Here is a 27,310-nt window from a genome sequence, read left to right on the forward strand (position 1 = left end):
GTCCAGAGTACAAAGTACCACTAGTATTCAAGCTATGTGTGATAAAAAAAAGAACATTTCGAGCATTGCAAGATGTAATAAAATGCTGCTTGTGCGCTCCTCTTTGATTCATGCAGTGTCTATGTGATGTGTAATGTGCCCTTCAGAGCAGAAACCACAGCATAGGCTGCTGGGCAGTAAAGGTGGGCAACGTTGGGCAAGGCAAATGCTATGTCAGGAGGCCTTTTCAGGCGTGCAATTTGAAGTGTTTAAACGCTGTGTGGACCACTAAAACATGATTTTCATTCAAAATAAACATTTCCTTGGCACGAAACAAGCACTGCGAGGTTTCTGGAACGATGTTTCAACAATAAACGTCGACTTAACATTTGCCTTTAGTGTCCCTTTAATGATTGCACCTTTGAATTTTGGCATCAAACTTTAATACCTAAAGTCTCGATATCACAGGTGTGCAGGAAGAATGGGTGAATAGTTGTGTCATGGGGTGTACTGACACTGTGAGTAGTTGTAGTCGGGGAAAGAGCACATGACCCGCTACCTATATGTCTGCTCTGTTGCAGTGAAGCACGTCCTTGGAGGTCACATTTCAGCAGTTCGCAAAGTGCATTGTGGATTGGTTCTTGTCCAGGCAGTAACAAAACTGGGGTGCTTCACCTGTCAATAATTGGCATTGTCATATGGCATCGCTTTGCAGCTCTGAAGGGTTGCTGTTTCACAAGGATTGTAGAGAAATTGAGATTGTGCTGCCACCACTTGTGCTCTGTGGATGAGATTATGTTGACATTTTTGTAATGTTGTGTCCGTCTTGTTGTGGCACTGATATGGCGGAAGTTTTTCTTGGTGCATGCAACCTATGTTTAGAGGGTGCACCGGCTCCTCACTGGCTGTGTTTGTTCTGTGTAATGCTGCAGTACATGTCCTTGATGGCTGAGCTTGGTGAAGGTCCCCCACCACCAAGCAAGAGTGGAGGGGATGATACAAGTAACCGTGGTGGTAGCGGTCCCCAGCTGGGAAGCACACAGGGACCAATGCGGGCCATCATGGCACCCCCCCCATTGACTGGAGGCAATGCCCCTCTAGGGATGGTGAGTGGCACACCTTGCATTCTGCAGTTATGTGCTCTAGTTAGCGCCAAGTGGTATGGTTTGGAGGTACCCTGTTTACTTGTGTGAGGCCCGCACTTACGGAGCCGCAACTCTCGGCAGCGAGCGCGCTATTTTGCCACCTTGCGGACCGCCTTTTGAGCACTCGCTGCCGATGGCAGTGAACTGATGTTGGCAAAACAGCAAGATTGTAGGAACGGAGTTAAGGAGGATTTATTGTGAGAGACGATGCCGTGCAAGCCATATGCCCGGGTGTTATGTGCGTGCGATGGATTCCAAGGGTGCTTTCGGGAACACAGTGTAACTACGCAGTAACTGCCTAAAATTTCCATCCCCTTATGTGCGCCGCCGTTATCAACAAAGAAATATATGTGATGGTGCCATAGTAAATGTTACTGAAAGTGCCCACTACAAGGCCGTTTTTTTTTCTGTTTGCCATTGCGTTGAAAAAGAACTTCGCATAACCTTGTGCTACCATCAAATCATTTCCGAACTGTGACAGGAAACATGCAACTGCTGACATCGCGGCACAGTGGAGAGACTGCTCGTGGCTTTCGTTGACGCATGTGTGTATGTCTTTACGGCGATCCGTTAGCAGAAACCGGTGCAGCTACATATGAAACGTGGTACCTGCTTCATCGTAGAGCCAAGTGTTCCTAGCTCGTTATGTGCAGTGCGTGACACCTAAATCTGTTCACCGGTTGTCGGAACTATTCGAGCGTTCTCCCGCCGTGAGAATGCATGCACGCAACACGACACGGACTACTTTCTGCATCGGAGGCGTGCGAGGGCCAGTCGCGCCAACATTTTCCCGCATGTTTTCCCGCGCTGACCCTACTCCTCTGCGTCCGTGCTGCGACGCAGCCTTCGTTGATTTCGGAAGTTTAGGCAGTTTAGGTTTCGCGATCAGCCAGTTGCGTTTTCACTGTTCTCTTGCGCTGGGCTACAATAACTACTCGGCAAAATTCAAGCTAACTGTTATAGAATTTGCCTACGGAAACGGGAACCGTGCCGCAGAAGAGTTCGCTTTTTAATACAAGACCGAGAAGGAGACCGTTCCGAGGACCGAAGCATGGAAAGTTTCCTGCCGTTGAAGAGTACCTTTTCAAATATGTGCGAGAGCTTAGGCCCACCGGTATCGCCGTGCCGTGGCACCTCGTTACTCCCAGCATTGTCGCGAAGAGCTTCAAGACGCCTCAACGCACTCGACGGAACCAAGGACGACGTGCTTTGGAAAAGCGGTGACAGCGGCCGCGGCGATGATTCTCAGTCGGACTTCTCAACCAGTGATTCTGACTAGACCGTGCATGACCGAATCTGGCTGGTTAAAGTACGTGCTAATTCTGTTAATAACCGTTCGTTGCGCTATAATTTATTTTCTTCTTTAATGTATTATATCGCGCGTGTTAGGACTATATATTGTGCGTTATTTCAGATGTGCTCGCGAAATCTCCGCGTAATTTGCGCACCCCCTTTTCGGAGCTCCAAATTCGCGAAAAAAAGTGCGCAAATTATGCGAGTAAATACGGTATTTTTCGCTGACGGAGAGGGTCACAGCCGGAGTACAAGATTCCCATAGCAATTCAGCCAATGTATCGTTTAGGTGGCTCTGAAAAGAGCCGTTTATAAAAAAAATACGACGTGGCCGGCACTACCTCATAGGTCAGCACTTGGGCGCAAAGAAGTTGCTTATTTTCTTTTGCACGGTCCGCTTGCCCGCGATTATGTCTGCCTCATTTTCAGTCAACGTCATGTTGCCGCTGTACACCAATGACAGCGTCATCAGTGCTCGCGTCAACTCCGAGCTCGTTGGCTGTGTAGGAGCTGGCTCTTCGTTCTCGGTGTCGGAGTCATCGGAATCCTCCGTAACTTGACGAATGATTTCGTCATGGGTCAACTCCGCACATAGCTCGAGGTCTTTGTCAGCGTCGGCGAAGCCCTCAAGGGTTATCTCGGCTGGAATCAACACGCCGCCAGCGCGCAGATCGTCGAAGGCAACGTCCGCGGATGGCAGCGCCAGAGTTCCCTCTAGGTCATTTTAGGAAACTCTATGCTGCTGGCCACACCTGCGATGCGAGTATGGTGGGTTCAAGGATATGAAATTGAAAACAACCAAAATGCCGGCGGCGGTGGTGACTTTGGGTCGGCGGTTAACAGTAAAAAATCCGGGAAATCGGATGGCGAAGGCTATAAGCGTCCGGAATTTTGGACTTTTTAATACATTGACTCTACGGGGAACTTGACGGTGCCACAGATGAGTCCGGGAAATCGGGCATGTCCGGAATTTCAGTCGTCCGGGAAATCGGACGTCGACTGTATTCGTGTAGGCATCACAGCACTCGTGCCGATGTCGTAGTAATCACTGCATGGTAGACTGCTGATGCACTTTCTGTAAAGGCGCAAAATCGGAAGTTCTTTTAGTAACGTATGCGACCGAATATTCGAAAAGATTGAATATTTGAGTCACTTCGAATATTCAGAAATTTTCGAATGCATGGTTTTCGAATTGAATACAAATATTATGAATGCAATATTTGACTGATATTTGAAACTTTCTAATACATTCGCACAGCTCTATAAATAATACATTCCCCAGTGAATATTCTCACTATGTTGAAGCGGTGCATTAGTTACACCTCGTGCACAAATGTCATCATTCCAAAAACACAAACATTGCTTCCAATGCTGTGAAGAAGGTTACGCCTGTGGGGGGGGCCACCTTTGATAGCGATGCGTCTTTCTGTGCAGGACCGCCCGCCACCACAGCAGTGGGCTACAGGACCAAAAGGAATGATGCCTCCAGGAGGTCCACGGCCTCCTTCGATGATGGGTGGCCCACCGCCACCCCATATGGCTGGCACTGGAATGCCCTGGCAGCCATCCCAGGTATATACAAGAGCTAGCTTTTTTCACAAAAGTATGGTTTTAGGTGCCTAATGTTTATTGGCTGTTTGTACGTAATTAGCTTTTGTCTACCTTGTTCTTTAAAGAGGCTCTACAACACTTTTCCAAGTAATCATTGAATGGCTTTATTAAAGAAGTTTATTGCCTCACGAATCGACTGCCGAAAAAATTCTAAGAATCCGTCAAGTACGAGCAGAGTTGCAGGGATTTTTCGCATGCATTAAGGGGGGACGTGGCAATGAAAACTATTTTTGCTGTTTAAGGGGTTATAGGGAGATGCTACTCGAATACACTTTTTTTTTAATATTCACCCTAGAGCAATGAAACTTTAGCAATTTGTAGAGATCTTTATGCTGATTTCTAGGGATGGGTGAACATTTGGACGTTTCAAATATTCGAACGAATATTCAAGTATTCGAATTTGCTTCGATACGAATTTATATTACAGTCAAACCTCGTTAATACGTACCCACTTTAAACGTACTAACGGTTAAAACGTAGTTGCGACGAATCCCCGACCGAGTCCCATAGAGCCCAATGCATTCGCTGACCGCTTAAGCCGTAGTGGTTCGCCCTATGCCTACCGGTTAGTGCGTACCCTGCGTACCGCGATAACTTTTTGTGCCATAAAATTTTACTGCGCCGCTCAACTTCCCGACGCCAGAATGTGCCGCCAAAGGTCTTCCGCCTTTTTGAGAAGTGCGCAGATCAGTCGATCCCCGATTCCGACTTCCGCGCGTTTGCGGCGACGTATTTGCGGGTAAGCATCGGGAAAGAACGAAGGCGAGGTGGCGGCCACCGACCTATCGCCGACAACCTTATCGCAATAAGTATCTTCAGCTATCTGCTCGGGCACGCGTGCGGCGCAGCGCTACTTTTTAAGCCTACTGCACGCTTTTATTCGGCGACAACCTGAACGCGCTGAGCCGCCGATCGCTGCCGGTTCGTTGTGCGCGGCCGTCTTCAAGGCTGAAGTTGAATTAATGGCACAAATGCTCGGGCAGGGACGAAGAACTTCAGCCATGTACCAACTAGCCCGACAGCAAACGCTACTAAGCCGTCATCAGGCGCGCACCGCATTGTAGAAGCGAAAGCAGATCGCTGTTGCGTAGTTAGCGTTGCGGGTCGCGGGCGCCGAGAAACCTCGCTGCATTGACGCTATCACACTAAACGCACGTGTACAATACAGCAAGCGTAGCGCGGTTGTAACCATACTGCACGCTTTTATTAGGCGACCACCCAACGCGCCTCCGTCCGCTGCCAGGACCGCTAGAGCATCGCGGAGTGCGCATCGCTTGCATGAAGCTCGTCATCGCTGCGTTAACCGAACAAGCTACTCGCCGCATCTGTGCACGATCTGGAGCGAAGTGGGTACGAACAACATTCCCACGATAAATGCGCGCGTGTGGCACAGCAAGCGGCCTGGTAGTGACGGCGTGAGCCGGGTAGGCGACGCGCTGCACGCAACTAGCCGGGAGGCGATCGGCTCCACGCGGCCGTACCGCGTTTCACTGGAACTGTGTCAGTTTTCGTTAGTAGCAGATCGCGGTTAGACGCACGCACATATACCGCGGAAAGCAGGCACTGTCCGTTCTGTCGCTACGTCGGTCACTGCGTTGACCGCGCATCCCGGACCCTGCAATAGTTTCGAAATGCTCTTCGGCGTCGCCACTACGCGCTATCGGGCGGTCGTGCGAGTGTGCCAGGATCTTTTCTCCACTTTCGCAAAAAGAAGGAAAAGGCTGTGGCACGGCGGTGATGGCGTACGCTAGGAAATGCAAATTTGTACTTGGGTGTTTAATGCGTACTACCGTTTAGTGCGTAGTTATGCCGCGTTCCCGGCAGGTACGTATTGACGAGGTTTCACTGTATTCGAAATTTGGAAGTACAGTCAACTGCCAATTTTTCGGACCCCTAGGGACCGTGGAATCGTCCGAAAAATCGGGCAGTCCGAAAAAACAAGTTCATGCTTTTTTATTCTGCTCAAGTGGTCAAATCGCCACAGCCACGCCCGAAATAGCTTTAATGCCTCCCAGTACAATTATCAGGCATATTTTCGCGCGCCCAGGCTCTCCAAAAACATTCAGTACCTGCCGCGAACCCCGCAGTGTCCCCCCGCGAAGGGGGGACACTGCTCTTAAAATTTTTTTCTCATTTCTTGATCAATTTCTTGATCGATTTTGATGTTACTTGGTGAGTTTATGTATATTTGTCTGCTGATTTCAAATATGCAATTATTTTTCTAGTATAACCGGTAGTTTTTAAAATACAATATATTTCATGTGCCTTTTGGGGAGGAAGATTTTCTTTTAACAGAGAGAGTTACAAAGTAAATCAGCATATCACAATAACCTGTAATCAGAACTGAGTGCAATGAAACAAAAACTGATGTTCTAAGCCCATTAGAACAAAAGTTATGGTATGTTGAACATTCACGAAGGAAATCGCAGCTTGAAATTGACGCACTCGTGAATGTTCAACATATTGTAACTTTTGTTCTAATGGGCTTAGAACATCTGTTTTTGTTTCGTTGCACTCAGTTCTGATTACAGGTTATTGTGATATGCTGATTTACTTTGTAACTCTCTTTGTTGAAAAAAAATCTGCCTCCCCAAAAGGCACATGAAATATTTTGTATTTTAGGAACCACTGGTTATACTAGAAAAGTAATTTCATATTTGAAATCGGAGCACAAATATACATAAACTCACCAACTATCATCAAGAAATGAGAAAAATGTTTTAAGAGCAGTGTCCCCCCTTAACTACGTGCCAACCGCCACTTACAAGAATGCATCTCGTGATGAACGCTGCTGATACCAGCAAAGCGCGGGATAGATTACATTTCTCTCGCATGGGTCATTTGGAAATGATGACGCGGAAAACAGACTGTGGCGGAAGAGCGGACGACTCGTCCGGCTTTCCCCGATGCATGTGCGCATGTAAACATGCGCACACAGATCGCCGAATCGCCGCCAGTACACAGCATTTGCTGCCGTGTCAAGCCGATCGTTTCTAGTTGTGTGCAGCACATCGCCAACTAAGCTGACGCCGTCACTTAACTGTTGCTGTATCATACGTGCGCATTTATCATGAAGGGGTTCGTGATGCGCACTTAATTCCTGAGTGCACACGGTCGCGGCAATGGCAAGCTGGTTTCGTCCACCAAGGCAACGCGTCTATGCGGCGCACTTAGCGGTCTTGCACAAAGAGGCAGCAGGAATGGCAGCGCGGTGCATTTGGGTTCTCGCCTATTAAATGCGTGCAGTACGCATGCAACTGCGCTAGGCCGCGTGCACTACCGAGCAGTTAACTGAAGATGCTTATCGTAAGGGTTGTCAGTGATTAAGCCGTACTGGCGCGTTTGCCACCTGCCGCCATCACGCCTCCGTGCATTTCCGCTGCTTATCCGTAACATCGCCGCACAGCGCCGTGATAGCGGCCCCTTTGAATTTCCGGTACGCTTCACCCCATAACACGCGGCATCGCGACAAAGCTGATTTTCGGACTCTGCTACTGTCGCAAACAGGTCGACTCGCGAAAGCGCTGGTTCGAATCATACGAGATGATAGACGCGGCAGAGGTGGGGGCTTCAATTATTGCCTTTCGGACCTGCAATTTGGCCAGAAAGGCCGAAAAATCGGACTTGGAATACCTTCAGCGTCTGAAATTTTGGACGTTCTAATACATAGAAGTCTATGGGGCTGGTGACGGTGCCACGAAAGCGTCCGAATTTTCGAGCATGACCGGAAAATCGGGCGTCCGAAAAATCGGCAGTTGACTGTATTCGAAATGAACAAATATATGCATGTTTGACCGCACGTAACCCCCTGTAAAGGTGGTTTCACTGCAGCATCGAGTTGCTGTATCGTGAAACCACCCTGCCAGAGGAAATCTGCACTGCCGTGAAGCCACACTTCAAGGTTAAGGGGGGACATGGTTTTTAGAGATAACACAGGTTATTTCTTGGCCAAAATAGATGAAACTGCACTGCATTGTTCAGTTTCTTTAGCTTTATTTAACTATCCACTTATATTTTACACAGGTCAATTATTTCCAGAGATAATTAGTAATCTCATTCTATTGTTTGCCGAAACAATAAAAAATTATCTATGCAACATAACATCATTATAAACCCATATATAGATACTAGAAAGCCTAAGGAGAGCAACGCTGCAAGCTGATTGGAAATTGAACAACTACTTCTCAATTTACAGCACTAATGAGTTCATGGTCTACACCTAGCCAAAAACAAGAAAATTTTAAATTAATATAAAAAAAAAATTGGAATAGCAGATTAAAAATCTGCTTGCAGCATTGCTTTTTATGCACATTTAGCTAGGTTGTGCAAAAAGAATTGTAGCTCTAGCTGTCCTAGGTCGACATTTACAGAAGAAGCAAACAAGGGAAGTGGCCAAAATCTATGTTCTGAGAAAATGAGCAAAAAAGGTTAAAACTTTATTTAGCATTACAGAATGAAAAATATCAAAGGCACACATACTTTTAGTGATTAATATGCACCAGGCATATAATCAGACTGATTGTTAGCATGAGCATGCCTTTTTTTCAAGTTCTGCTGCAACGAGGCTGCTTATCAGTTCAATGACGGTACCGACGCCAATATGCGACGAGTGTCCGCGCGTCATCCACGATCCGTCGTATGACACAGCGATGTTTCCCGGGTTGTCCACGTTGAGTTCCGCGTAGATGTCACGAACCGAACTTGCGCACTCACTCATGAGTTTCGAGGCAGCAAGAGTAGCAGCAGGTGTTAGCTTCTTCTTCACGTACGCCTGCCACGTTTTCGTGTGGAGGCCGCGACGGGATATGTTTATCATTGCAAATACAGTGAAAGCTCGTTAATTCACACCTCGTTAATTCGAAATTTTGGATAATTCGAAATGGTCGCCGCAGTCCGGTCCGCAGTGCATAGGAGACCATGTGTAAAACGATTCGTTAATTCGAACAGAAATTGCCGCCTCTACGGATAATTCGAAGCGCGCGCCGCCGAGCGTCATCATCGTCAAACACTAGTGGAAGCTTTTACGGCCGAACGATAGGTGGCACGACCGGTTTTTTCGAGCTTCAAGTGGCCTCCGAGCAAAGGGCGAGCAAAGTATGGCCTCCGAAATCCAGGGAGCAATTTTTTTTTTTCCGTAGCCCTCCCGCTATCTCAGCGCCTGGCGCCACTTGTATACGCGGGACCCACGGGACGCTGAGGAGTCGGCGGAGTAGTCCTAGCAGTCCTAGGCCGCACCCGGCAGCGTCACTTTGTTCCTCGAGCACGTTGTTCGTTCACGCCGTCAAGCCGTCTTATTCCGCATCGAAGTTGCAAGATGCCGCGGGGAAACTACTGTGCGAAGACTGTCAAGGAGAAGGTGGAGATTTTGCGAGAGGTTGACCAAGGGAACTCGAGCAAATACGAAATTGCGAGGAAGCACGGCATACCTCCGAGCACGTTGTCAACCTACATACGCAACAGGACGGCCATTGAAAACGCCTATGAAGCCGAGGGTTTTGGCGCCAGTCGAGAAAGGCTAAGGACAGCGAAGTTCCCGGAACTGGAGTCGGCTTTGATTATCTGGGTTAAAGAAATGAGAGCCCAGAGTATCGCATTGAGCGACCCTATCATCATGGCCAAGGCAGCCGATTTCGCCCTGCGCTTGGACATTGAAGACTTTGTCGCCTCCGAGGGATGGTTTCATCGTTTCAGGGAGCGGCACAATCTCGTATTCCGCATGTTATCTGGCGAGGCAAAGGAAGTGGACGCCGAAACATGCACTACTTGGAGAAGCGACACCCTGCAGCAGTACTTGGAGAGCTACTCACCACAGTATGTGTTTAACGCTGACGAGACAGCGTTATTTTTCAAGTTGCAGCCAGACAAGACGATCACCTACAAGGGAGACAGCTGTGCCGGCGGCAAGCGCAGCAAAGAGTGTGTCACTGTTCTGGTCGCCGCAAATATGACCGGTACGGAAAAGGTCCCCCTTTTTGTGATTGGCAAAGCACTCAAGCCACGGTGCTTCAAAAACATTCGGTCACTGCCGACGGAGTACGCCGCAAACAAGAAAGCCTGGATGACAGGTGACCTATTCAGGAAGTGGCTACTGAAATTCGACAGGCGAATGGAACTGGGCGGCAGACGTGTTCTTCTTGTCGTCGACAACTGTTCGGCGCACAAAGTCGACGTTGAGCTGAGAGCAACAAAGTTAGTGTTCCTTCCAGCAAATACGACTGCGGCCCTACAGCCAATGGACCAGGTTGTGATAAGGAACATCAAGTGCTCTTATAGGCGTCACATGCTGGAGAGAATGATTTTGTGCCCGGGCGACAGGAAGGGCTTCGGCATTACGCTGCTCACTGCCATGCACATGTTGGTGCGCGCATGGGAACAGGTGACCGCGACCACAATCGCAAACTGTTTCCGCCACAGTGGATTTGCAGCTGGAAGTGCGCAGGATAGTTGTGACGTCGACGTGGACGGGGCTGAGGAGCTCATGCCAGTGGCATTGCGCGACACTCTTCGGGGCGTACGTTTTGCCGATTATGTTGAAGTTGACACCGGTGCATCGGTGTGTGGTGCCCTGACTGATGAGGACATCATCGCTCAAGTAGCCGGTGCGCAGCCTGTTGCTGAAGAGCCAGAAGGTGAGGAAGACGAAGATGACGAAGCGCCTGTGCGCCCGTCAGCTTCTGCGGTGATGGAGGCACTTAATGTGGCGCGTCTCTTCTTCAGCTTTGAAGAGGGCGAAGAGGATTCCCTGCGCCGCGTCCGCGCGCTGGAACAGAGAGCCGCAGCTGTGGCATTCAGAGAAAAGAAGCAGATGGTCATCACCGACTTTTTTGGCCAATAAATATTTTTCGTGCCCCCACCCCCGAAATCCACCCATTTTTGCTCACTTTCATTATTTCGAATTTTGTTTAATTTGAAATTGCTCAGCGTTCCCGTGGAATTCGAATTAACGAGCTTTTACTGTATGTCGTTAAAAGCAGTCTGCCTGTTGCCAGTAGCCTGCATTGCGCGGGTGGCGAGCACGTTCACTGTGAATGGATTTATTTTCTGCTGTCCGTCGACGCGCGGCGAACTCCACTTTGACGACCCGTCACCGCAGTTCACACACACTAGCTCAAGCTTGACGGCAAGGCCGTATTCCCGCTCGCCTCTCCTGATCTTGGCGTCTCCGTTGCAAATCTTGCACTTTAAATGCAATATTATCAAAGCATTTACCGCCTCCAAGTCCAGGATGGTGAAGGTCGTTTTATCAGATGGGGGACCCGCGGCGTTCGCGCGTTTAGCGATAAGGCTGCGCTTCCGTTCCGTCGCCGCAACAGATGAAATCTCTTGCAGCTTCTCTTCTGCCTTCTTCTTCTTGTCTTCTATTCTATCTGTTGGGGCTGCAGAATTTGTGTGTCGTGACGCACACGGCCGCTTTCCGCGACGTTGTCGGCAACCGATGGGCTCGTAGGACTAGCGTCCGTTAGGCCTACCGCGCTGGCGTCGACGGCTGCTGCGAGTTCGTCATCCTCGTTGTTCTGGGTCGTTGCGGGGTGCTTCCTGAAGTTCTCGGCTAGCGATCGCCTCACCCGCTTTCCGAATTTGTGTTTGGTGCGGAACTTCTTGAGGACAGGACCCATAGCTGTAGGCAGTCGACAACACCAGGACAAAATGGCGCACGCTCATTTATTTATTTATTTATTTATTTTGTTACCCTCAATCGCCGAAGCTTTACAGAGGGGAGTGGGTTACAACATGAAAAATACAAAACAACGAAAAAAAAAACGTGCTATTTTATACATGAACAAGACTAAAGCAAAAAACATCTCTACTCAATGAAACGCAACAAAAGTGAAACGTAAAAATAAGCAAATCACAAGAAGCAAATAGTGAATGTGGTAAAATTATACAGTACTAGCAAGAAAGTGTAAAAGTAAGAGAAATAACACACACACAGAAAAAATCAAGAATCCACTGGAAAACGCTGGCATCTTGACACGTGGAGACAAATTCGTAGGGAGGGGGAATAGATCGGATGACTAGGGAGAGCTATCACGAAATAGGTGAACTGATAAAGAATGACGAAAGAGGGAGTGATCAGAGATGGAAACGATGTCACCTGGTAGCTGATTCCAATCGTTTGATGTGACCGGTATGAAGGAGCAAGAAAATGTGTTTGTGTAGCAGAAAGTACCTTTAACCTTGTGTTCGTGGTCGATCCGAGAGGAGCGATATGTGGGAGGCGTAATGAGCTCGTTACGCAGTGATGGATGATGGTAGGTCTTATGGAAAAGGCAAAGGCGGAAGTACTTGCGACGCAGTGATAGAGGTGGCAGTGACAAATGGTGCTTCATTGCTGTTACGCTTGATGTACGGTGATAATCCGATAGAATAAAACGTGCAGCGTTATTTTGAATTAGCTCAAGGTGCCTAATCAAGTTTTCGTGGTGAGGGTTCCAGATTGCAGCAGCGTACTCCAATTTCGAGCGCACGAGGGTTTTATAAAGAAGCATCTTCAAGGAAAGTGGGGCGTTGCTAAAATTTCGACGTATGTATCCCAATGTACGGTTAGCACTGTTCGTGATGACGTTAATATGGGCATTCCATGTTAGATTGAAAGAAATGGTAACGCCTAAGTACCGGTATGACGACACGTGGTCAAGATAAACATCACCCAGTTTGTATGTTGAGGAGTTATTAAACTGGCGGGAGACGGTCATTAGCTTGCATTTTTTGGGATTTAATTTCATAAGCCATTTATCGCACCAATTCCTAATGTTATTTAAGTCTGTCTGCAAGATGTTCCTATCATCATCGGTACGTATTTCTCTGTAAAGCACACAGTCGTCGGCATATAAATGAACGGATGAAGAAACGCAGTCAGGGAGGTCATTAATATATATTAAAAACAGCAGAGGTCCCAGAACTGAGCCCTGCGGTACACCCGATGTTACACTTACTTCCGGCGAGTCATGACCGTTAACAGTGACGTACTGAAGACGGTTTGTTAGAAAGTAGTCGAGCCATGCCAGTACATTCGAGTCAAGGTTGAGAGAGGAGAGCTTATGCATTAGTAAAGCGTGATTGACTTTTTCAAATGCTTTTGCAAAATCCAGGAAAATGCAGTCAATTAGAGATTGTTTATCAAGAATGGTATGCAGGTGATGAGTGAAAAGAAGCAACTGGGTTTCACAGGAAAACGTACGCCTAAAACCGTGTTGGGCCTCGGCCGTGTTGGGCCTCATGCGCGTCTCGACGGTGAAGCAGACGCCGGAAACTCCGCTTGGCGAATCGGATGCCTAGATTTTGTCACGTGCCCCAAGCAGCCAATAGAATCGCGCGCTTGCACTTCTCGATGACGCGTTTTTGCTAGAAAACCAATGAGCAAGGCGAGCCAGCGGTGGCGGGAAATTGAAGATGAAGAACAGCTCTTCCAAACGAGATCAAGATGGCCACGATAGCCCGTGTGTACCGGCAACGGTTCGGCGCGGAAAGAGCGCGATTTTAGCGTTAATTTGCGCTCAGACAAACCTCATATTGGTGTTACAGATTGATTTTACGGCGGAAATAATGAAAATAGAAGCTACAAACTTAGCTGATTTGTGCAAAAATAGATATATAGATTCCGAAAATGTCAGCTTCAAAAAGTCGATTTTTTAGCGATTTTCGGCCTTCTAAGACCCGTGTCCCCCCTTAAGTGTACATATTTTTTAAAATTTAACAGTGTGTTATATGGGATTATATGCGCTAAGTATAGTAATTTTAAACTTGTAACGTATTGTACCACTTATAACTTGCACCCTACTGCTATTCAAATTTTGATACCATTCAAGGTTTCTTCCACTTCATTTCAAACCAAAAAAGTGACATTCACTTATACGTAGTTCCAATCCTTAAAAATACTGTGCAAGGGTCATGACAGAAATGCTCATTTTTCTTAATAATATACGGTAAATACTATTCGAACTATTCGATTCGGAATTATTCGACCAAATCACTATTCGCTTCAGATTCGCTTCGAACCTCAAATTTACTATTCGCCCATCCCTACTGATTTCAAATATGTAATTAGTTTCCTTGCAAGTTGCATACTTTTTGTTTTGCACCGTGACAAAAGTCTAAAACGTAGGCCTTGTGCCCCCCCTTTTTTGATCCTTAAAATGCTATATATTTTGACAATTGATGACGTTTTTACGTTTTCTTACCATGAAAAAGTGTTGCAGGGCAAAACGCTGCTGATCGGTAGTCGAGGCTCCTGAGAATACGCGAGCCAAACATTATAGCGCAGCTCGCGCCCTTGAATTTACAATTCTCAAAGTCAGCTAGAAATTGTTGCCTCTTCTTTCTACAAATGATGTCATATACCCAAATGCATGGCCATTGGCTGATTTGAGCATCGTGGGCTGCATAGTTACTGCGGCTGCCACGGGAGGCCACCACGTGCCCACACTGGCGCTTGCGATCAAACTGAAAATAAGCCGTGCGTTCGAAAAAAAAAAAGAGAAAGTGCTCAAGGTCCTCAAGTGCTCACGCGCGGTGTAACTTCTTTCTCCCCGTGCCATCCCTCCCTGCTTAGCTTTCAGGGCATTTGTAGGGACGAGAGAAGAGAGAAAGCAATTACAGCGTACGACAAGTCTCCAACTCCGCTCGTACTTGACGGATTTAAAAAATTTTTGGCGGTCGATTCGTGAGACAATAAACTCCTTTAGTGAGGCCATTTCATGATTACTTCGAAAAGTGTTGCAGGGCCCCTTTAAATGCTAATGAAATGTCAGCTGATAGCGAATGGATTAATAAGTAAGAACTGATTTATGGTTGAACTGACCTAATTTGCTTTCTGGTCATGGGGCCAAATTGTAGTGGTGGCATGAAAAATGCTGTTTACAGTTGCTGGCCAATGCTGCGTACGGGCTTTTCTCCATTGCTGCGTGCTCATTTTTCGCTCTGCTATGGCATGCTTGTCTCCTTTAAACCCCCAAATTGCACATGAAAAAAAACCAAAGAAAAAGAGCCTTGGCAGGCTTAGTGTCAGCTGAATGGAGGCAGTACTGCTCTCAGTTGAAAATTCTTGTGTTCTTATATACAGTCGCTGACTGATATTCCGGACCTCGCAGGGACCGCAGAATAGTCCGAAAAATCAAACAGTCCGAAAAAGTTGTTAGGACATGAAAATGAAGGTTATTTGTATTATAGCAGTTCATGCTACGCTTGGGGACGAGCAGATTTGGTTGTATTTGGACTACAGTGGCGTTGTCAGCGCCTTGGCGATCGCTGTCGCCGACCGTTGCGGGCGGCACAGGAGATGGCCCCATGGCACTAAGCACACAAAATTCGAAGCCGGACACAAAAACATGCACACAACATCTCGGTTAGTAGGTTTGTGGGATTTAACGACGCGGTAGTGGAGGTACAGGGTTCCTTAACCCTTTGTGTGAAAGCGGGACACATACGTCCCACTTTTCTGTCTGCAGGAAAAATTTTCTCCCACATCATCTCTTGCAATTAGTGCAACGATAAGTCACTTGTATCTTACCCAAGTCTTCGTATTCTTCAGGAAAAATCTTTTACCACACTTTTGAAGGGCGGAAGTAGTGTTACAGTGACGTTGAATTTCGGTCACTTTTTTATGATAACTTCTGAATTTTCGTCTTCTTCAGATAGAAAGACTTTACGAATCAAAATACCGGATAATTTCCTCTTTTTCTGGTTTTTCAGAGAGGTGATTTTAGCTTCTAGTTATCACGTGTTTTTGTGAATTTGTGGAATAAATTGACCGATAAATGAATCTAAACAATCCCCTGTGATATTGCCACACTCATTCCTCGATGTAATTGCGGATATTGGTGCGTGGAAATATTTTTCTTGATATCATATACCTCTTGAAAAGTAGGCGCATATTCAGGGACAACAGCCGTACTCGACCATTTCGACGGCCAAAGCAAGGACAGGCAAATGGACAAAAAAATCGTTGGTGCATGCGGTGAAGTAAGCTTTACCTGAACAGACCACAGAGCTTTGAAGGCTCACAAGAGGCGCAGGTGCATGTAGTGTTCTACTGCTGGAAATTAAGTCCGTACAACTGTCCTCAGCACAACTTCAGAAGTGATACTTTGTGTCACTTGCTTCGGCCACTTCATCCCAAATACCCGTTGATGCAATCTCGAGGTGGGGCCTTCATGAGACAGTGGGGCAGTGTTTTCCCATTTTTTGAAAACATTCTCATGAGTCAGTGGGACATATATGTCCCACTTTATTGCAGTAAACTACTGGCTTGATTTTGATGAAATTTGTTGTATACTATTTCTTTGTAGCTTATATGAATATACCACAGCTGGTTTTTATATGAACGCGTCAAAAATATAGGCAAACCTACAAAGGGTTAACCTGCATGCAGAGTACGCGGGCCTCCAGCATTTCGTCTCCTTGAAACGTGACCGCTGCAGTTGCGATCGGACCCGCGTGCTTCAGTTCAGCAGCCGAGCACAACCACTGAGCAGCCGCAACGGCAGAGAAAATCGGGATGCAAACGACGTCTTAAAAACCCACTTGACAGACCACCAACGAAATGACAACTACGACAACAAGCGAAAAAAAAAATAAATACTCGCTTAGTAATGATGACGATTCGGCTGAGTGAAAAAGAAAAAGTAGCGTCCCCTAAAGCGTTTTCTCAGCGAAGGAACAGCGGGTATGGCCTCCAAAACTCGGAAGATTGTATGCACTCCCATTCTTGGAGGCTACGAACAGGCCACTGGAAGCCAAACTCGACCAAGCCAGCAGAAAATCCAACATGGCGGCTTTCAGAATCGAGCGGCATGGCTCGAAACGGGCAGTTTAGTCCGAGAGATTGAACTTTCCGGCGTAAATTCATCCGAAAAATCAGTCGCGAAAATGCATTAGTTCTATGGGAACCTTGACGGTGCATTTATGAAGTCCGAAATATCCAACAAGTCCAAATTTTAGGAGTCCGAAAAATCGGTTAGTGACTGTACAGGGTTTGTCCGAAAAGTAATGTCAGTGATTATATTGTGAAGTGATTGTATGCCGCAGTGTGCCATGGCCAGTTGGGATTGGTAGAGGGCGAAGTTCGCGTATGCAGGCACGGTCGCTGTAGCCTGTGACTGTCTGAAGAGTAATTACAGGCTTTTCCGTGAAACTTGTCTTCATACAAGCCGTAATACTGCGCTCGTTAGAACAAAGGCGAGAGGATTGGCACCAACTTTTGTGTGAAACTCTGCAAGTCCACAATGTAAACTTTTCCTACCATAAAGACAGCCTATAGTGATGATGGTTTGTCGGAGTGTCAGACATCCCACGAAAAGACATCATTTTGGGACAGTTGACAAAGCCAAAGGGGCTTGCACCAAGGCTCTAAAGGGGTATTCAGACGGGGGAGAAATGCTCGGGGGATAAAGGCGGAGCCTAGTGACGTCAACTCGCGAGAAGTCTCCACAAATGCCCCCCACTCACACGGACGAGGCAAACGGAGGGGGAGACCAGTGTTACTAGACTACTCTGGTGGCTTGCACCACCCGTTTGACGAGCTGCTGACGAGCTGCAGACGACCATCCAGCTGCAGACTGGACACCCACTGCCGCTCTCTGTAGGAGCAAGTGCAACAATGTGGCCAAACAAGAGCCCGAAATTCCGCCATATCCCCCACCGCCGGGGGATTGTTTGTCCTTTCGGGGAAAACGTCCCCGTGTCCTCGAGGAGGCGCGGGGGAGGTCACGCCCACTCGCTAATCCGTGACGTCGCGGTCACGTGATCCGCAATCCCCCCCGCATTTCTCCCCCGTCTGAATACCCCTTAAAGGACATTCTGTAGGAGGCCTACAGTGGCACCATCAATGCCTGGAAATCTTGCTGGAAGTGATGTATCGTATCGATGCTGGAACAGCCTGTTTCAAAACTTCATGTTGTAATGATCTGATCAATATACAGTAGACTCCCGTTAAGACGAACTTGAAGGGACCGCGGTCAGGGGGAGGTTACTCCGTATACCTCCCATAGGACGCCTTAATTCATGACGTCAGCTCTGGCAGCGCCAAACGTCCCTTCAGTTAATATCCTGGCGGCTGGGATTCAGAGACTCGAACGGCAGAATGGCGGCGCTCACGATATGCGTCGTCATGGCAACACTAACACCAGCCGCGCCTCCTCTCCTAGCTCCCTTGTGCGCGCCGGGTTTCTTTCTTTTTGTTTTTGTTTGCGTGCGTGGGCTCCCTCTCCCTTTCTTTTATGACCCCCTTGTCCGCGTGCTGCGCCGGGCGCTTTCTTTTTTTTTTTTGCATCTGCTGCGCGCACTGCGCCATGATGATGATGTGTTCATGATGACTAAACAACACGAAAGTTCTCGGCAAAGTTAAGAACTTAAAGAACAGTGGAATAAAAAAAACAACAACATAACACTAGGGCACTTATTCAAAAACACAATTTTTATACTGACAAAATTGCAGAACAGCTTCTGATATATGCGCACGATATTGAACAAAATTATTATAAATAACAAAATTGAACATTCCTGGAATGCAAAAACAATGAAAGCAGTTGAAATACCTAAAAATAGAACAATAATGTAAAGATCATTTCAAAGATGTCAAAATGAACTCCACATATAATGCAACTAATATTGGCCGCACTTTATTGACTACATTTTCAAAAACGTTGATTTTCATATAACTAGTGATGATAAATGCGGAGAAAGTGAACGGCTAATATCGGATGATTCATGGCATCTCTTCTTGAAGTGCTCCGATTCTGCAATTCTTCAGCTTTTCTCTGGGCGCACCGATCAGCTGTGTTGTGTTCCGAAATACACCCTGAAGAAAAGGGCATGTTTCAATCAGATAAAGAGCGCCTTCGACTCGTGCAAAAGTGAACTCGTTTGTTCGTCTCAGAGCAGCACAAGTTTTCATACATCTGCCTAATGTTTTACAAACGTGGTTATAGGCGATGGCGAGTAATTAACCGGAGACAAATGCAAAGCACACACTCAAGCACGCGGTTCTGTGAGAGTTGTAAACCTGTAACTATAGTTACTTCGCATATGCTTCATGTCCGCTGCTTGTTTGTATAACGATTTAAACGCAGCTTCGTGCTCTTTTCAAATCAGTCATTTTTGAAAACAATAACTGAAGCCTCACTGCAGAGAACATCGGTATGGACGTGAATTCAAATTGACACAAAGAAAACCGCGACTCAAAGGGCACGCTCACCTGTCGTTCTTTTGGGGGCCGGCACATATATTCCGGGACTTGTTCTGGAAGTATTTGAGCAACAAAGCACTATGCACGAACAGTGCGAGTCGTAAAACATCGCGTCGCACAAGCACACAGCGAGCGAGCACCATGAAACGGGCGAGCGACGACGGCTAACGCATGCCTTACCAACGCCAGACACGAAACTTTCTAACGGATTTCAAAGTCGGCGGCGCCAGCAAGGCGGCAGAAAGCGCGCCTCCTGCAGGAAAGGGAGTTGATCCCACCAGAGAGGGGGTTGAAGAGAGTTGGGAGGAAAGAGACGGAACGCAGATTTTAACTCTGATCCCAGTCAGTGGATGGCGCCTCAATTTGCCATACCGGTCACGTGGGGTTTCTTTCACTAGCCTGCCGCGGTCGTCTGTTCGTCTTATCAGGAGTTCGGCTTATCAGAAGTGCCCTAAAAAAGACATGCTAACATGCCAAGTGTATCCAAATATGTTACTTGAAAACACTGAATGGAGTAGACTTACAATGGGGGCAAAAAGACAAGAAAAAGCATTTATTTGGCTCATCTAGATAAAAATTATGCCTTCAAGCAGAGTATTTACACGAATGTTACGAGCACCCGATTTCGCTTGTTCAAAAATAAAAATGCTCATGAAGATATTTGTTGCCACATTTTAATGATAAAACTGTAACACACTCCTATGTTGACGATTAGAAAAAAAAATGAAGAGACAAGCACAATTTTTCTTCAAAGAACGTAAAATTTATTGTTAAGATCACTTCTGGATACGCCTCGGTCGCGTGCTGTTGCCTTGACAAAGTCATTATACGCTGAGTTGCTTAAGAAAGTCTGCAAGGTTTGCTTCGAGGTCCAGATATTTTCCTGTTTTAGGCCCGTAGTAACTTTTCCTGATCGACGTGCAGCTGAAGATATCCCATCGGGCTACTCACGGTCACAAGCCTTGCCACGAAAAAGACACAACGCAGCTACCGTAATTACTCGAATCTAGGCCGACCCCGATTCTAAGCCGACCCCCTTAAGTCCAAAGCCCGAAAAAAAATTAAAAAAAAAACTTGCCTCGAATGTAGGCGGGGTAAAATTCAGAAAGAGTAAACATTTATTGAAAATATGAAGATGAAACGGAGCAGTTGGTTCATCATCAAGATGCTGCGCTCATTCCGAGTCATTGTCGCTGATCTCTTTGTCGCTCTCCTCAAACAGCGCAATCCTCGGTGCCATCAAGCGCATTTGATATGCCGCACTTCTTGAAAGAGCACATGATCTAAGTTCCTGGGATGTCGTCCCACGCTGCAGCCACCCAGCCTGCCAACTGAGACAGTGATGCCCGCTTGATGCGGCCCGTCGGCATCAGCTGGTGGTCCTCGGTGCTTAACCAGTCCGTGTATAATCCCCGCAGGCGATCCTTGAACGGCTTGTTGATGCAAACATCAAGTGGCTGCAATTGGCCCGTCATACCACCCGGTATCACGGCGAGGTCGGTGTCCATTTCAGCCAGCGCAGCCTTGACGCTGTCGGTCAATCTCGCTGCGTCCGAACGAAGTCGGCCAATGCCGTCTCCATTTCAGGGTGACGGCCTTTCCATGGACCGGTAAAAGCCATCCTCGTTGCAGCGCACGCGAAGAGCTTCTCCTGTTGGCCCCTCCAGCGACGAACATTCTTTTCGTCCACTCCAAAGTCCCGCCCGGCTTGAACGTTGGAGGACGACTCCGCGGCTAGCACAACTTTCCTTTTATATGCCGCACTATAATGACTACGCTCATTTGGCGCCATTGAGCAACGCCACACACGACCCACTCGAAGCGAGACTCGAACTGACGAACGGCTCGCCTCAATACTCGCCACAAAGATAAAAATGGTGGCCTCGCGTGCGCACTTAAGCCAAGTGTTGGCTCGGCTACTAACGGCTACAATACTGTCTAGGTGGCGCTAGTTTTGCAACACTTTTCTCGATGAAAAATGGCGAGTTTTTCAAAATCCTCGAATCTAAGCCGAGCACCCACTTTGGCACATCGTTTTTTCGAAAAAACCATCGGCTTAGATTCAAATAAATATGGTATATTCACTGTGCAAAATAGCCTTCCTTTTTCGTGCGCTTCCATAATCAAAATGGCACTTCACTGGGAAAAGATGCAACGCGCACAGGTGCTACGGAACCAACGCGAATTGACCACAAAATACATGTGCTCGGCCGCCATTGAGTGATGGCGATGACAATGCACCTGACCCCTCTGACTGGTTTCGGTTTTGTACTCGATTGTAATGCACAGACAATTTTTGTTCCTGTTGTCGCTTTCTTTTTTTTTTTTTTCCCACTCCCCTTGCAAACGGTCTGTTCTCCTTTGTACTCCAGCTGGGAAACCAGCTGGAGTACAAAGGGAATACAAAAGGATGCAATGGCTTGGGGGTCCAAGCTGTAAATCCCCCTACTCTTTTTGTTGCTTTCTTTGCTGATAAAGCCCACATCTTCCCCACCCACAGGCTGGGGGTGAGAGGGGATACCGGCTTTATCCACTGACCGGTCTTCTTCGTTTATCTTGCGCCCTCCGCGTTGCCATTTGTTTCGCGTCTTTGCTCCAGGAAGCTCTTTTTTTCATCTTTTTTTGCTTTTTCTTGGTCGCCTGAATGCCCACCAAGGTTGCAGTGTTCGTTTCGCAGAATCGCTAGCGTTGTCGATCACTGCGAAAGTTCGTTTTAACAGAAGAATACAGTTGGGCGGTTCGTCTTAAGCGAATTTTTTTGGCAGAGGGCCTATGGGAAACCAAACAAATGGTCCCATGTTGTTCGGTATAAACGAGAATTCGTCTTAACCGAGTTCGTCTTAATGGGAGTTCACTGTATGTATATATTTTTTTCAATCGACTGCCTGACATTACTTTTCGGACATACAGTCGAACCCGTTTATAACGAACTCGAATGTGTCGCGAAAAGTGGTCGTTATATCAGTAGTTCGTTGTACAGTCGACGTCCGGAAAATCGGGCAGTCCGGAAAAACGAATGCACGTGAAAATGCACATTTTTGGTAGGTATTTTTCGCTGACGGAGAGGGTCACAGCCGGAGTACAAGATTCCCATAGCAATTCAGCCAATGCATTGTTTAGGTGGCTCTGAAAAGAGCCGTTTATAAAAAAAAAAAAAAATACGACGTGGCCGGCACTACCTCATAGGTCAGCACTTGGGCGCAAAGAAGTCGCTTATTTTCTTTTGCACGGTCCGCTTGCCCGCGATTATGTCTGCCTCAATTTCAGTCAACGTCATGTTGCCGCTGTACACCAATGACAGTGTCATCAGTGCTCGCGTCAACTCCGTGTTCGTTGGCTGTGTAGGAGCTGGCTCTTCGTTCTCGGTGTCGGAGTCATCGGAATCCTCCGTAACTTGATGAATGATTTCGTCATCGGTCAACTCCGCACATAGCTCGAGGTCTTTGTCAGTGTTGGCGAAGCCCTCAAGGGTTATCTCGGCTGGAATCAACACGCTGCCAGCGCGCAGATCGTCGAAGGCAACGTCCACTGATGGCAGTTTGTCATCGTGAGCCTACGAGGTGGCTTTGTGCGCTTCGAAGGCGCGGACGAAGACGAAGGAGCAGTCGGTGCCATTGCTGTAAACAGCGAATCCGCTCGACGAAAAGCGTAGCACGAAACAGCTAGGAACTCGGTGGATGCTGAAGGTCGGGAAACGGGATCACTGAAGGTAGCGCGCAGCAGCAAACGATCAACCGCAGACACGACCGCAGAGCTGGCACAGCTGACAAAACAACACGTGAACGAACACAGTGAGGTTTGGCTTAGCTAAGCTACGGCTGGCAATGGATTGACACGTGCGGTGGTGCGGTTTCGAGGTTACGGCAGCCGCGGCGCGGTGCGGCGTTGCTGCTGATGCGAGTATGGTGGGTTCAAGGATATGAAAATGAAAACAACATGGCGGCGTTGGTGGTGACTTTGGGTCGGCGGTTAACAGTAAAAAGTCCGGGAAATCGGATGGCGAAGGCTATAAGCGTCCGGAATTTCGGACTTTTTAATACATTACTCTACGGGGAACTTGACGGTGCCACAGATGAGTCCGGGAAATCAGGCATGTCCGGAATTTCGGGCGTCCGGGAAATCGGACGTCGACTGTATATGGACTCGCCCTTAAAAACGTGCGCTTAGCGGCCAAGCCGTTTGCTTTTGTTTGTGCACTTTTATTAAAGTGCTAACAACTTTTTCGGTGACAAGCTGAGCCTTTTCGCGTCGTGAAGCGACTCCCGCTGCGTGCTCACGAGTGAATTAACCGCCTTTGCAATGAGCTGACACTGTTTCACCGAAGCGCGGTGCCGCGACGTGGAGCCGATCATCCCTGGATAGTTGCGTGCAGCGCGTCGCCTACTTGGGTCGCGGAGTCACTGCTGGGCTGCTTGCTGTGTGCCGTATGTGCGCGTTTGTACGTTCTTCGTGCATGCTTCACTCTGGACCGTGCACGGGTGCGGCGACTAGCCTCTTCGTTCAACGCGGCGAAAACAAGCATTTTCCAAGCAACACGCACTCTACGTCTCCGTGATTCTCTCGCGGCCCTGCACGACGATGCACGGCGCACTTCAGTTGTCACCTAGTCAAACACGCAGTATACGCTCGCTGTCAGTGCATCGACGTTTCTCGGTGCCCGCGCCGCTCAACAACAGCGAGCTACTTAGGTTTCTACAAAGCGACGCGCACTTTTAAAGCGGTCTCGCACGACGTGGCGGCGGCGAACTTGCGAACGGGAGCATGGATAAGCATGGCGTGCTCGTACCGCCGTCAATCCGCAATGTATAGCGTACGCCACATGCGCAGCCAAGCAGACATCTACAGATGACTGTGATATAAGGTTGTCGACCATAAATCATAACTGCATGTTCATCGACGGCCGCCACCTCCCCTTCGCTCTTTTCTGATGCTTATCCGCGAAGGCATCGCCGCAATCGCGCGGAAGTCGTAATCACCGATCGACCGGTCTCTGCCATTACCGAAAAGACGGATGACTTTTCGCGGCACATTGTGGCGTCGACAAATTTAGGGACACAGTGAACCTTTTTGCGATGGAAAGTTATCGCGGTTATCACTTCTTGCATTTACGCCTTCTTGCGTTCCAAGGCATTGTTTGGTTCATCGCAGGCGGTCATAGCTGCAGAGAACGGCGTCAGGAAAGGTTACCATGCGAAAGCTGACTGTAAGGCTTCATGCTGCCTACTATTTTTTTTTTCCCTCACTGCCATTCTACCACTGAAGAAACGCATGGAAAGTGAGCGACCTCGCTCGCAGCGTCCGAAATCTGCGTGCGGTGCTCGCCGATCTGGGTAGTCGCGAGTAAACGGGAGCGGGGCACGCGCGAGCGCGCGCCCCTGTCACGCTTTAGAAGGCATGTTTTAATTTTTTTCGCTTCGTATGCACCATATTTTTACCGCGACCGTGTCCGAAGTGTTTGTTGTAAAAGTAGGAGGCTTTGAAAAATGTTCGCTATATCTCGACGCAGCTTCAATGGTTAGCATAGGAAAATCGTAAGTGCACCCAAATATGGTCGTTATAACCGATAGATCGTTATATGTGGGATCGTTATACGTGGGTTCGACTGTACCCTGTATGTAGGGTATTACATGGTATATTTTAATGCAAAAGTGTTACTTGGCTCATTGTGCGGCCCGGCCATCATCAGAAGGCCATGGCAGAAAAGCGGCATGCAAACTACGTCATCATCATGCTGTGCATGTGGTTGTGCTCTACCTGATGGGCCATTCAGGAGATGGCGCTGGAGCTCACTGTGCTCACTCTGCAACTGTCTTTTGCATTGTTGCGGTCTCTGTGAACGTTGTTTTACTGCAATGCGATGGTCTCGTACTTTGTCAGCAAGTGGCATAACTCAACGATACACTTAGCGACAAGTAATGCTCTTGCATTTACACATCATAAGAATCGCTTAGGGGCCACCATAGTTTTTTAAATCTTTGTTAAGTTGTGCCTTTTTGCATATGGGTTATGCAGGCAGGAATTCCTCCCATGACCGGAGTGCCCCCACCTCCACCTATGATTGGACCTCCACCATCAGGGCTGCCTCCATGGATGGCAGGACCTCCACAAGGGCCTGGAGGTATCGTACAGACTGAATTTGTCTTGTTAATAGCGACATAACAAATTTAGACTGATAAAGTATTTTTTGACAATGCTATTGTTTTCAGTATTGTGATCATTGGTTTATTATCAAAAGAGAAAATGAAGGACCAAGTTCTAATCTTGAATTTCTCAATGAAAAACCACCAGTACACCATTGTGATGTTACTGATTTCAAGGTTGTCTTTTTTTTTTTCCATTCTGGTCATCTTGGCTCAATAAAAAATGCCAAAATTTGCCATGTTAAGTTTAGCTTTGTTAGAATGCAATGCAAGTAATTTTTACTGATCGAGGTTACATATACAGCAGAAACTCGTTAAGTATGCCGACAGCTTGAAGCACCAAATGAAACCTCCGCGGTAGTCTACGCTGGCAGCCTTGGTGCAATGTGCGCATCCTCACGCTAGTCCACGCACAGCAGTCCTCAAAAGCATAGCCTTTGAGATCTATTTCCGCCGGCACCCCATGAAGTGATGGCTGTTTCAGATCTTGAAGGCTATGCTTTTGCTAACTGTACACCCCTGCGTTATTTTTTTTTAACCAGTGTTGCGGCTGCCTACTACAAAATCTCGAGTGCCATGGCCATCATTGAGAGCATGTTTTGGCTGGGGGGACCTCCATTTCCCTTTGCCGCCTGTAAGGTCTGGCACTCAGACAAGGGGGGTGACGATGTATCTTCCCCAGAAAGCGCGTCAGGGCATTGCCCGGCGCCCGTAGGCAACACGAGCGGCAGGCATGTAAGGGCGCTGTGAAGGAGACTTCTCAGGCGTGGCTTCAAAGCATGGTCGCCAGATCTCAGGTTCAATGGAATCGATATATATACATATACTATATGTATATTTTTGAAATCATTGAAATTACTTTTTTTCATACTGCCGTATTATTTTAACATTCTCGTGGCATTTCCATGTAAGCTGAATCCTTTGGCAAATATACTTTGCATAAAAGGTCGAATTTTAATTAAGCAATGCTTTGATTCAATGCTGATTTTACCGACTTCATATTGATTAACGGTATAAGAATTGTCTGAAACTTAAGTCTTTTTTGTTTAGCCGTGGCATGTAACACGGTATTTTGAGTAGGCCTAAATTTGGTCCAATATGCTCTGTGCATTGCAGCCCCTTGGCAAACGCCGATAACAGGGGTGCCTCCACCGCCGCCTCAACTGTTTCCTTGGGGCCCTGGAGGAGCCTTCATGAACATGGCCTTGCCGCCACCGCCACCACCACCTGCAGTAGTTGTTAGCACAGGAGCCAGCACAGACAGCACCGCCTCGGGCAGCAGTACTAGTGCTACGGCTACTTCAACTACTACAACTATGGTGGATCTAAGTACACTGGCTGCACTACCTGGGCTGCTGGCAGCCCCGCCACCGCCGCCGCCGCCCCCAAGTTAAGCAGCATTGTTTGGGCCATGAGTAGTTGGCCGAGGCACGCCCTCATGTTCACCCTAGTGTCCATTGTAGGGTTACTTTTGAGGGCTGGTGGTTTAGTTGGCTTCAGGTATACACTGCATTACATTTGCACCGGTAGGACACATCAACCTTTGGTCATCAGGCATTCTGACTGATTGGTCAGCTGTTCATCATTGCTGTCAATTTTTGGGTGTCTTCATTCTATACATATTTGTTTATCCACTCAGCATTGTAACATGCTGTTTAAGCTGCTTGACAGCAGGCTCAAAGTGCTGCTTGCAAGGTGGCACATTAACGGTGACCTTCATTCTGTCATTCATTCTCTTAAAGGTGCTTCGTGGACAAACAGCATTGTGTTACTTTTTTCTTGGTGCAAGTTCATTTGAACTAAAAAAGTGTTCTCAAACAGCTGTTTTCAGTGTAGTTATGGTTTGTTTTGGAATGCATTGAATATACCATGTAAAGTATTTTTATTTTGATAAATCTATATGGGACTTTTTTTTTCTCTGGAAGTTTTTTGTTGTTGCTATTGGGGTGAAATTTGCA

The 27,310-nt window shown here is 47.5% G+C and overlaps 1 protein-coding gene across 2 annotated transcripts in view; it reads left to right on the forward strand.

Annotated features, from left to right (window-relative positions):
• The window catches only part of LOC119397071 (splicing factor 1), a 52,600-nt gene extending 25,296 nt beyond the window's left edge, over positions 1-27,304 (forward strand). For both annotated transcript variants that reach the window (XM_037664512.2, XM_037664519.2), the window contains exons 7-10: positions 912-1,085; positions 3,852-3,989; positions 25,225-25,330; positions 26,469-27,304. In XM_037664512.2, the coding sequence (XP_037520440.1) occupies positions 912-1,085; positions 3,852-3,989; positions 25,225-25,330; positions 26,469-26,746 (696 nt within the window). In that variant the 3' untranslated portion in view covers positions 26,747-27,304. The remainder of the gene's footprint in view (positions 1-911; positions 1,086-3,851; positions 3,990-25,224; positions 25,331-26,468) is intronic.
• Positions 27,305-27,310: the final 6 nt, after the last annotated feature.

Source organism: Rhipicephalus sanguineus, chromosome 1 (genome assembly GCF_013339695.2).
Source record: "Rhipicephalus sanguineus isolate Rsan-2018 chromosome 1, BIME_Rsan_1.4, whole genome shotgun sequence".
In the NCBI taxonomy this organism is placed as follows: domain Eukaryota; kingdom Metazoa; phylum Arthropoda; class Arachnida; order Ixodida; family Ixodidae; genus Rhipicephalus; species Rhipicephalus sanguineus.